This window comes from Dromiciops gliroides, chromosome 4, assembly GCF_019393635.1.
Source record: "Dromiciops gliroides isolate mDroGli1 chromosome 4, mDroGli1.pri, whole genome shotgun sequence".
In the NCBI taxonomy this organism is placed as follows: domain Eukaryota; kingdom Metazoa; phylum Chordata; class Mammalia; order Microbiotheria; family Microbiotheriidae; genus Dromiciops; species Dromiciops gliroides.
The window spans coordinates 16967131-16979408 of NC_057864.1; the positions used below are offsets into that span (position 1 = coordinate 16967131).

At 43.9% G+C, this 12278-nt stretch overlaps 1 protein-coding gene across 1 annotated transcript in view; it reads left to right on the plus strand.

Moving 5' to 3' along the window:
• Positions 1-11874, plus strand: part of TM2D1 (TM2 domain containing 1) — a 39813-nt gene extending 27939 nt beyond the window's left edge. The window contains exons 5-7 of the mRNA XM_043962897.1: positions 2831-2904; positions 9816-9948; positions 11574-11874. Of these exons, the coding sequence (XP_043818832.1) occupies positions 2831-2904; positions 9816-9926 (185 nt within the window). The 3' untranslated portion in view covers positions 9927-9948; positions 11574-11874. The remainder of the gene's footprint in view (positions 1-2830; positions 2905-9815; positions 9949-11573) is intronic.
• The last annotated feature ends 404 nt before the right edge of the window (positions 11875-12278 follow it).

Here is a 12278-nt window from a genome sequence, read left to right on the forward strand (position 1 = left end):
ACTTGGCAAACCTTGAAGTACCACATCAGTCTGAGTTTTTGTTACTCTCCTGGTGATCATTGCCATGAGTCACTTCCATGTGTCTCCATGCAGTGGATAAAGCACCAGCAAGAACGTTTCTGTTCCTTACCTTCTTTGATTTCACTGTGGTTTCTCCATGTCCAATTTTTTCCCCCTTTGTCTTTTATTTCTGTCCTTGATAGAGTCTGTGGTTCTGGGTCCAGAGAGAATGAGATGCCCTCCAGGCCACCGCTCCCAATTTTTAAGGCAGATCTGGATGTCAGCCATCCCAGATAGATGCTCATGTTTTGTGTGGAAAGACTTTCTTTTTTTTTTGGCGGGGCAATTGGGGTTAAGTGACTTTCCCAGGGTCACACAGCCTAGTAAGTGTTAAGTGTCTGAAGCTGGATTTGAACTCAGGTCCTCATGAATCCAGGGCCAGTGCTCTATTCACTGTACCACCTAGCTGCCCCAAAAGACTTTCAAAGAAGGAGACTTTGCATCCTAATGACCCATTCTTGGTGTGTTACTTACTGCCAGACTCCTGGCTCCAAACCCTCTGATGTGAATTAGGAGGTAGCATGGCACCCTGGAAAGAGAACTAGGTTTGGACTTAAGACCTAGGTTTGCCGCTTGTTATGTGTCCAACCTTGGACAAGTGACTTAACTCCTGGCTGTATAGTGATGGGGTTGGGTTAGGTGACCTCACCATACCCTTCTAATTCTAAATGAGTGATCTTGTTTTATCAGTGGTAGAGATGAGATAACTGAAAAATAGAATCTAATAATTAATGATAGAATTTCACTGTTGGAAGGACCTCATTCAATAGAGAAACAGAAGGGAATGGAGGAAACAAGATAGAAAGCATATCAAGGGGGGGGGGATTAGTCCTGAGCAAAACGGACGCTAGCTCAGGATTACAGAAATATACACAGCATCTCCTTTTGCTGTGGCAGAGATTGAACTGAAGGGGCTGGCTGCTAACAGGAAAGGCTGCACTGGTTATGGTGTAGAAATGGGATGGAACGCTATGGTGCTGTGAGAGATGATGATAGGGATGGTGGGAAGAGTGAGGTGAGGGCCAGCTAGGTGGCACAGTGGATAAAGCACCGGCCCTGGAGTCAGGAGGACCTGAGTTCAAATCCAGTCTCAGACACTTGACACTTACTAGCTGGGTGACCCTGGGCAAGTCACTTAACCCTCAATGCCCTTCTAAAAAAAAAAAAAAGAGTGAGGTGAGCTGAGCTGGGAGAAGGGTTTACACAGTGACCAGCAGCTCTAAAAGACTTGGGACTTTTCATCATTGCAGTGACCAGCTCCTGATGAGACATGCTGCCTACCTCCAGATAAAGAGGCTATATGGATTCTCAGTACAAATTGAGACTTTTTTTCTTTGCTTTTTTTTGGGGGGGGGGCAGGGCAATGAGGGTTAAGTGACTTGCCCAGGGTCACCCAGTTAATAAGTGTCAAGTGTCTGAGGCTGGACTTGAACTCAGGTCCTCCTGAATCCAGAGCTGGTGCTTTATCCACTGCACCACCTAGCTGCCACTGCGCCACCTAGAGTAGATTGAGACTTAAAAAACAAACAAACAATATGGGAATTTGTTTTACTTGTAGGCATGTTTGTAACAAGGGTTTGGTTTTCCTTTCTTATTTTGGATTTGTGTGTTCTCAGACTCCTAAAGACAGTGCTATTTTTTATTTAGGTACAGGTTGGACTAGATGAATTCTTCTTTTTTTAATTAAAAAAAATGTACTTTCATTTTTTTCTTTTATTCAAGGTTGTTTTTTTTATACAGAATGACTAATATGGCAACGTTTTACATAATTGCACATGTATAGCCTATATCTGATTGCTTACCACCTGGAGGGCGAGGGAGGGAGGCAAGGAGGGGTGGAATTTGGAACTCAAAACTTTAAATAGAAATGTTTATTACTACAATTTTTTTTAAAATTAAAAGAAGTTTTCCTTATTTTGAACCAGCCCTGAATATAAATACCACTGGGTCACAATGGATAATCTTTTGTGATATATGTGATCATTTTTTTAGATATGTTTGTTTAGGATTTTTATATCAACATTCATTCATGAAACTGGTCTATAATTTTCTTTCTGTTTTTGTTCTTTCTGGTTTAGGTAGACTAGATGAATTCTTAAGTTGCTTCTAACTCCTAAGGCTCAATCAGTTAACCAGTACCTGGAACATAGTAGGTGCTTAATAAATGTTTATTGATTAATTGAATTAATAAGCACTTAATAAGTGCCCACTGTGTGCCATGATTTTTGATTCTCCTATTATAGTTTTGGTATTTAGTATAATATCCAAATTTGTTCTCCATTTGGCCACATTTTTGTAGGCATGCCAAACTTTTTTGTTTGAAGTCTTTCAGACAAATTTATGCACATTAAAACTGGGGAACAGATCATATTGACTAAATCAAATGGAGATGTCATAGAGAAATTATTTCAGTTTTGAAAGATGTTCTGTAACTCCTAGTACACTGAGATTTACAGATTTATTTCTTTAGACTTTTAGCACAGAAGAACTTTTGCAAATTTTATTACATTTTTCCCTTCATTTCCTGATGTTTGTCTGTTAATTCAGTTAAGAAACTCTGGACTTTTACTCTTTCTTTAAATATATTTCATGTGTGATCACATGAACTTTTGTTAGAGAAATAGATTCTTCTGCCAGTTTGAAATTCTTGAAATAAAAGGATCAGTGTGGAGGATCCTGCCAAGCTCCTTGCGAAATTGAAAAGTTCTGTTCACATTGTGGAACAGTTAGGAGACTGCTGATTGTTCTTTCTTTCTTTTTTTTTCTTTAGGTTTGTTAAAATTTTGCACTGTTGGATTTTGTGGGATTGGGAGTCTGATTGACTTCATTCTCATTTCAATGCAGGTAAGTCGATTTCCAAGTGTGCCTGCTTTATTTGTACCGTGTGAGTATATGTGGTGTGTGTGTGTGTCTTTTCACTCAAGAGGATACTATGTGTGTAAATCCAAAGACTGTCTTTCAATACTTGATGTTCCCCGTCATCTCTGAGAAGTTGCCTCTCCTTCAACACTCTTTCATACTGAAAAAGAAGAACACTCTTCTTTTATCCACCTCTTTTAAAGGCCCTGCTACTTAGACCTCATTTCTTATTTCTTTTTGACTCACAGTACTTTCTTGTAGATGACAGTTGTGTAGGTACATTTGGGTTTGTTTCCCAGTGTTCTCTATTTTTTTTTTTTTTGGTGAGGCAATTGAGGTTAAGTGACTTGCCCAGGGTCACACAGCCAGTAAGTGTTAAGTGTCTGAGGCCGGATTTGAACTCAGGTCCTCCTGACTCCAGGGCTGGTGCTCTATCCACTGTGCCATCTAGCTGCCCCACAGTGTTCTCTTTTGGGTAGACCAGACACCTTTGTTCCAGTGATCCACGTTTCCATAAGCTTTTTTTTAATCATAAAAGTATTTTATTATTTTCCAGTTACATGTAAAGATAGTTTTCAACATTTGTTTTCATAAGATTTATAGTTCTTATAGTTTTCTCTCACCCTCCCTTCCCTCCCCCCTCCCCAAGACAGAAAGTAATCTGATATAAGTTACATATGTATAATCACATTAAGCATATTTCTGCATTAGTCATGTTGTGAAAGAAGAATCAGAGCACAAGGCAAAACCTCAATAAAGAAAAAACAACAACTAAAAAGTATAAACAGTCTGGTTCAATCTGCATTCAGAATCCACACTCCTTTTTTCTGGATGTGGAGAACATTTTCCATCATGAGTTCTCTGGAATTGTCTTGGATCATTGCTCATTGAGAAGAGCCAAGTCTATCATAGTTGATCATCATACAATGTTGCTTTTACTGTGTACAATGTTCTCCTGGTTCTGCTCACTTCACTCAGCATCAGAACACTTAGGTCTTTCCAGGTTTTTCAGAAATCTGCCTGATCATTATTTCTTACAGTACAATAGTATTCCATTACATGCATTGTTGGTGGAATTGTGAGCTGATCCAGCCATTCTGGTGAGCAGTTTGGAACTGTGCCCAAAGGGCTATGGGACTGTGCATTCCCTTTGACCCAGTAATACCACTACTAGGTCTGTATCCCAAAGAGATCATAGAAAAGGGAAAAGGAACCACATGTACAAAAATATTTATAGCAGCTCTCTTTGTAGTGGAAATCGAGGGAATGCTCATCAGTTGGGGAATAGCTGAACAAGTTGTGTTATATGAATGTGATGGAATACTGTTGTACTCCATAAGCTTTTTTTTTTTTTTAAGTGAGGCAATTGGGGTTAAGTGACTTGCCCAGGGTCACACAGCTAGTAAGTATTAAGTGTCTGAGGCCAGATTTGAACTCAGGTACTCCTGACTCCAGGGCCGGTGCTCTATCCACTGCACCATCTAGCTGACCCACTCCATAAGCTTTTTTTTTTTTTTTTTAATTTTGTTTTTGGTGAGGCAATTGGGGTTAAGTGACTTGCCCAGAGTCACACAGCTAGTAAGTGTTAAGTGTCTGAGGCCGGATTTGAACTCAGGTACTCCTGACTCCAGGGCCGGTGCTCTATACACTGCACCATCTAGCTGCCCCCCTCCATAAGCTTTTACAACACATCTTTTCCATGTAGATGGCCTATCTCTGAGCCTGGTAGTCATCTACTAAATCTTGCATCTTTGTATATACCCATTCACAGACTAAGATGTAGTGGAATTACTGGGGTAAAAAGATGTCAGCATCAGTATTAAAGTGTCTTTTGCACATTGTCTGGAACTAATAATACATTTTAGATTGCTATCACATATCACACTGAGAGGTTGACAGTTATTAATGTTTTCCAAATTTGCTTCATAAACTTGGCCTACCAGATAACTTATGTTTCTGAGCACTCACAAGCATTACCAGGTATTTACTTTGCAAACTGTTACATCCCAGACGCAGGGTTTGTGGAGTTTAAGTGATTAGTGGCCATATTTAGCATTTGAACTTGCAAAATACATTCATTTCTTCCTTTAGTCATCAAGCATTTACGTGCCAGATATTGAAACAAGCCTGTCCTCGATCCTGCAGCAAGTTTGCTGGTTATGACATTTTGATTGCCTTTGTTCTGTTCCATTTCCCCCCCAGTCCAGTGTCTCCAGGCCTCACCTTCTTGCTGCTTTGTGCAGTCAGTCTTTATTCTGTAGATAAAAGTGCAGATCTAGGAGAAAAATACGCAGGCTGCCATATTGTGAGGAGGAGGCAGCATCTGGGGAAAGAATAAGACCAGCAGCGTTAAACAAAGGAAATATTGAGTTTTGAATTTGAAATTCTACTATATTCACCCACAAGCATATGCCTTACCTCCTCTGAGTGTGGGACAGGCAAGTCGGCATGAAGAGGCTAAGGTAACATTTTACATATGTTAGAAAAGTGGTGGCTCATGTTAAATGACATTCAAAGAAATTTAATGTGTCATTGGGATTCTTAGAGTTAAGACTTCCAAAACTCAATAGCTCCACGGTCCCACCATCTGTCTGATAGCTTTAGAAGGAGTTTTCTCTTTTGGTCGTTGTAGCATTTCCTTGCAGCTCCTATTTACATAAAATCACAAACTTGGAAAAGACCTCAAGAAATCATCTGCTGATTGAGCCTCTGCCTTGAGGCAGCTGAATGCCTAACTTCCCTGCCACAGATCACTCTTCCTCAAGACTTCGGTGGAAGTAGAATCCACCAGAATCGAATAGGAAGGTGTTTGGGGGAAGAGCTGGCACACCTGGCCCCTGCAGCAGCTTAAGGATGGAGGGGCAGCTATGCAGTGCTCTCAGCTGGGGAAAGAGGAGTCCTTTCTCCAAGTTTGCTAAGCACGTCCTCACATCGTTCTGCCTGCCCCACATGGTTGGTTGCCTCTTAAGTGAGGCATTTTCAAGATGAATCATTTTTAAACAAATATGAGTAACTTTTAACTGCAAGCAGTATCAACTTAGGTTAATATTTATGGCTAGAATATATTTGTTCCAGTTGATCATAGACATTTCCATCCTGCTTTTTTTGTATGTAGTTCTTCTCTTCCCCTTTTTATCCTGCTCTCCGTGCCCATTTTTTTTTAACCATTAAATATTCCTCCCTAGTGGTTAGCAGTGTTTTTCTATTGGGCTGTGATCCCAGAAACACATCGTGCATGGCCTCGTGACCTCCCAAAACACACATTATGATTTTTCTTTTACACTTCATATGTTTGTAATGAAAACTCAGAAAAACCATCCTAGAAAAAAATAGGTCTAGATACTTCTGTTCTGATTTAAATAATGGCCAAGTACTTTGTACACATCTGTTGCTAAATGAACTAGACTTAACTTGAGACTCAAGCAGTTCCAGGAATGGTCTTTCCTATTCCTGTTATCAGACCTGGACAAGGCGCTCAGATGCTCAGGGTTAAAGGAATATCCATGTCATGATACATGGGTGGCATGGGGGGTGGGGGATGTGAAATGGTACAGGATGGCAACTTACCTTGGTGCCTGGAGCCACAACTGTGTTCTCTGTGTGGTCTCCGGAAGCCCCTCAGTATCCTTCTGCTTCTGGGGAATGATTCTGATGGTCTGAGAAGCCCCAGCCATCACCGAGTCAACAGTGCTGAAAAAATTCCTTGTGATTACCAGTCTGTGTCACCTCTGTCTAGTGTGTAGACATCATGTCAGATGTCATCTCTGCTGCTCACTTGGCACTTGGGCCAATGTCCATAAAATCACAGATTTAGGAGCTGGAAGGAATTGAAGAGATTCTGCAGGCCTCTCATTTTACAGATGAATAAACTGAGGAGAGCGCGGGACTGCCATCACAGTCTGCCTCACTTGTACCTGCTTCGCTCAGTGCCTGAGAGGGCACAGAGTGGGGCGTGGAGTGTTTTGTCCGAGAAGCTGAGGGGGAGCAGAGCGGGGGGCCTGACATGCAGCAAAGCTGAAATGAGGGTTGAGCCAAGGTCACGGAGGGCTTTAAAGGACACACAGAAGAACTTACACTTGATCCTCAGGGAGAGGTCAGATCTCCACCCAGGAAGGGATGGGAAGGGAGTGAGGCCACTCACTGCCCGGCACTGCACAAGCAGAGCGTGCGTTATGAATGTGGGTCCACTTAGCCTGCACCCAAGGCAAGCCCCCTTGGGAACCATGAGCAGGGCAGACTGAGCTGTGGCAGGAAGTGTTGGTCTGTTTGGCTTTGAGGCCACTGGATGGCAGGGCCTGAGACTTGGCACGTTGGTGGCACTCACTAAAACGAGCTTCATTTGTTTTGAATGTATCCCCAGAAGAGTGACCTGGCACCAGACAGTATTCTGAGAAAGAGAGAGGTGGTGACAGATGGTCTTAGCAGGTCACTCCCTCGCTGGAGGACTTACTAAGGGATACAGCCTCTGCCTCACTGGAGGAGCTCAGCCTTAGAGTCTTCTCCCCCCCTCCCCCTCCCCCCCTTTGCCTCTGCTGATTTGATCAGCCGATCCCTGTTACACCAGCTAACTGGGGCAGTACAGTGACCCCTGAGCTCCTTATGGTCCTCTTCATTGCTGTTTTATGGGGTTGATTTTAAACAAAACATTTAGGTGTGTGAAAAACATTTAGCAGGGTTTTGGCTCTCTGACTTAATTTGAATCTATGTTTGTCTCTAGCTAAGCCTTGGACTCTTTATTGGTAAGGCAAAAATTCAGGTTATCAGAAACAATATCACCGTCTGTCAAGGGGAAGGGAAGGGAAGGGAAGGGAAGGGAAGCTGGCTGAGGAGGCCTATTTGGTTCAAGTGTCCTGGGGCAACTGGGTGGCTCAGTGGATGGAGCACCTGCCCTGGAGTCAGGAGGACCTGAATTCAAATCTGGCCACAGACACTTACCAGCTCAGTGATCCTGGGCAAGTCACTTCACCCTCGTCTGTCAAATGAGCTGGAGAAGGAAATGACAAACCATTCCAGTATCTTTGCAAGAAAACCCCAAATGGGAGTCACAAAAAGTCAGACTCGACTGAAATGACCCAAGCGTCCTGCTCTGAGAGCCCTGTGAGGGCCCGTCTGTCTCTTTCTTTGATCTCTGTCCTCCCTGTGAATATCTCCATGTCTCCAGTGGGTCTCAAGGCTGCAATTACTACAAATGTATGGAAAGAGCCTTGTAAACCAGACTATAAAAAACGAGATAATATCTGCATCCTGATGGGGCTAAAAGAGGACCCTCTAAGGATATAGCTTCCTCTTTCCATGGGAAAGGCAGGAGAAGGTGAAGTGACTTTGAAGGTGGCTGAAGCTTCAGGATGAATCCCTCTGGACTCTATTCAAATAGAAATAATCCTTTAGCGCCTTTGGTGGAGGCCAGTGCTGCTGGGGTCAGTCAGCTCTGTCCTAGCCACAGATTATTCCCTGGGTGTTGTGGATCAAGAAGGCCCAGATAAGGGGTGGCTAGGTGGTACAGTGGATAAAGCACCGGTCCTGGATTCAGGAGTTCCTGAGTTCAAATCTGGCCTCAGACACTTGACACTTACTAGCTGTGTGACCCTGGGCAAGTCACTTAACCCCATTGCCCCGTAAAAAAAAAAAAAAAAGAAGGCCCAGGTAAGGGCTTGGGTGGATGAGGCCACACCCTACACCAGGGTGGGAAGGACCCAAGTCACATGAATACAAAACTCAGCAAATGTTTGACCTTCATTGACCTTTCCAGTCATCTCCCCATGTGTATTTTATCCTCACTATGAGAAGCAGGAGTGTTGGTGGATACAATAACCCATGAAGTAAAGACTCCAGACATCAGCGCATTTTACAGAAGAGAAAATTGAGGCCCAGCAAGGGTTCCGTGACTTGGGAGCAGCAGGATGCAGTTGGGGCTCCTTGCTATGTCAGATCCCTTATTTGTAAAATGAAGATCTGAAGTCCATTCCAACTCTAAATTTAGGATCCTGTGACTTACCTGTGGCCCTGGACAGAACTCGCACCCAGAACTCTCCTGACTCCACACACCCCGACTCTTTGTTACAGGAAGCCGCCTGCCCCCTTTTCCTGAGGTGTCCCTTAGGCCTAAATTCGAGTCTTTAGGCTACAGGTGGATTTGGGGCGTGGGAAGAAAAGTTAATAGAATTTCTCAAGGAGAGGTTGAACCCATTTTGTGGCTGGAACCAAATGCTTTCTTTTCCTTGAGAGACCCAAGGTGTGTCCTGGACTTTCCCCAAGGAAACAGCGCGTCTTGTTCATTGGGGATGACGGTGCGGCGCTCAGAATCCCGGGGCCTGGACATCCCCTTAGAGGCCACCGCAGAGGGCGAGCTGGGGAGGATGAGTAGGCCTCCAAAGAGGCCAAGGAGGCTAAACTGGCTGCTGTGGCTGTGGCGGCCAGCATTGCAGGCAGCCCGGGCATCCCCTCTAGGTCTCCCGGAGAAGGTGACCCGGGCCCTGAGGAGGGTGCCCAGGTAGCCTTCATCAGCAGGGAGTTCATAGAGGTTGGTCAGTTCTTCCACCCAGCTTGTGGCTTCCCTTTGCCTGTTTTATCTTCCACCTACAAGTTCCACTTCTTAGACGCACAGCTCTTTTCCACCTGGGCCCTAAAAAGGGTTTGTTTTTGACCAGAAATTGGACATAAGCAGGAGGGAGCACATTTGTCAGCTTCATCCTTAGCGCACTTGACTTCACGATCAGATCTAGGAAAGTTCTTCTTGGAACGAAATTCCAGTTTAGAAGCTTGGTGACCCGCTTTGGAGACAGTGTCGGCACTAGCTGTGATGGAGTAGATGGGATGTCATGATAACTAAGGACAAAACCCTTCACAGTATTGCAGGCACGACCCGTGTCATTAAAAAGCATTGTTTCCTTCTCTAGATTGTTGGTCCTTCTGACGGCACGAGTTACATCATAGATTATTATGGAACAAGACTCACAAGATTGAGCATCACCAATGAAACGTTTAGAAAAACACAGAAGTACCCATAGATGTTTAGAAAACAGCTTGGTGGTAAGTAGCTGCGTTTAATCTTGTGATAGATGATTCACTGGACCCCTGTTTTCTAGCCAGTGTTAATCAGTCTGATAGGATTTCACAGGGATGATGTTCTGTGTATTATGGTGCTGAGACCGGCTGATTGTGAGTTCACTTGCATAATCACAGGAAGCTCACTACAGGCCTCCACCCTTGTTTTTCCTTGTTATGGTGACCCAGCCCAGCATGGCAGAGGAAAGTCCCCCAGCTACTTTTGTTGCTCCTCCGTCCCTTGTCATCCCCCTATTGCCCAACATGAGGAGATAATCTGGAGCATGTAGCCCTGGTTGTCAGACTGCGGCAGCAGGAGCACCAGGCCCCACAGCCTCATGAAGAGAGAGGAGAGTCAGGGAGGCTCCAGGAAACTGACATTTTCCTGGGGGAAGCAGAATGTCTCCCAATACATAAATAAGCATAATAAAGCCTATGCAAAGGGAAGGGCTGGGAAAGGCTTCCCACCAAGACACCGTGCTCACCTCTGCTGTTGTGTGTGTCTGGGACTGAGATGGGGAGATTTCTGGCCTTTCCAATGTGAGGAGTAGCCTATACAAAGGCGTAATGAGGAGAAATAGAAAACAGTCTCCTGGCCAGTTCGGGGTCTTAGAAGGAGGAGGGGAGGAGGGGGCGGCGGCCAGAGAGGCGCAGCTCGGACCATTGCACAGCTGCTGCCCCCTCTGGTCAGTCTTCCTCTCAGATGTCAGATGATCTTCCTGTCCTCCACCCATCACTACAGCATCAAATAGAAAATCCTCTGCTTGATGTTCAAATCCTTTCATAACCAGGCCTCTCCTACCTCTCCAGAGGGTTCTTACCCCTTATACACCTGCCCTCCAGCACTTTGTGACCCAGGGACATTGGCGCTATTAACTAACTCACATTCACTGTTCATGGATGGGTTGGATCAACATAGTAAAAATGGCAGTCCTTTAATTTATGTATTTAATTCATATTAAAATTTTCAACTTAATATAAGAATACCATTCATTTATTGAATGTGATTAGAGGCAGCTTGGCATGTAGGTAGAAAGAGGTGGAAAAAATGAAATGTTGCATATGTAAATTATGGGAGGAAGATATTTTTAAAATTCAAAGAATAGAAGGATTTATTAGGGGCAAGGTAGATGTCCTTGATTTCATGAACAATTAAAAGTTATTCTGCATAACGAACATCATAAAAGGGAAAATAACAGAAAATGTTTGTGGCAAATATGACATTGGAAACTTGACATCTAAAATATACAAGGAACTATTTTAAAAGCCCCAGTGGCAATTCCCAGCCCACTGTGGATAGGACCTGATAAAAGATATGAAAAGACAGTTTTCAGGAAAGGAATCCCAAATTGTTCATCCTCACTTGAAAAAGACCTGGCTTCACTGATTGTCAAAGAAGTGTATACCATGAGAGTGTTGGGGGGGCCCCCCCATTCTATCACACTGGCAAGAGCAGAAGCTGGGATGGTCACTGGGCCTTGGAGGAGGAAGAGGGAGTGAGGGAGGGGCAGTGGGAGCAGCAGAGCCCGTCATTGTTCAAGGAGGCATCCACAGTCACTTTGGGTACTTTTAAAAAGCCATTTCCATTTGATTGTCTTTTTTTCCTTTAGGTTTTGTGTCTCCTTGATGGAAAGAGAACTCCAGAGTGAGAAATCCCAGGCCTTCGAATCGTCCCTGTTTGCACAGCACGCCTCTGTGGTTGCTTCAATGTGATTTTTACTGAAGATTTTTTTTAGATATTTTATTCTGAGATTTGGTTGACTGGAGACTTTCTCTGAGGCCTCTTGGCTCCCTTAGAGGGCTTTATCACCCCCCCCACCCGCCTTCCTGTCCCACCCCAAATGCCTTTTCTCTAGGCAAGTTGTGGCTTGTCGTTTTTCCTTCTTCCAAATAAAACAATAGAATAACCTCTCTGCTCTGCTGGGCATGATTCATTCATACCATTTCTGGGCTTTCTTTTTTGAAAAAAAAAAATCCTTCAAATGAATGGACCTGGGTTTGAATCGGGGTTATTTTGCTTGTCACTCTCTCTGTGACCTTGGACAAGTGACTTCATTTCTCTAGGCCTCCCTCAGTTTTCTTCTCTATAACGATGAGTTTGGGTGAGGTGACCATCAAGGCCCTCCCCAACTCTTAATAATAACAGCAGCTGATGCGTCTAGTCTGTTTTTTTTTTTTTAACTGATGGGGAAACTGAGGCTGAACAAAGTTAAGTGACTTACCCAAGATGACACAGCTGGTAAGTTTCTGAGGTGGGATTTGATCCCAGGTCTCCTTGGCTCTTAAGGCTGATTTCTTTATGAAAACAGCTCACG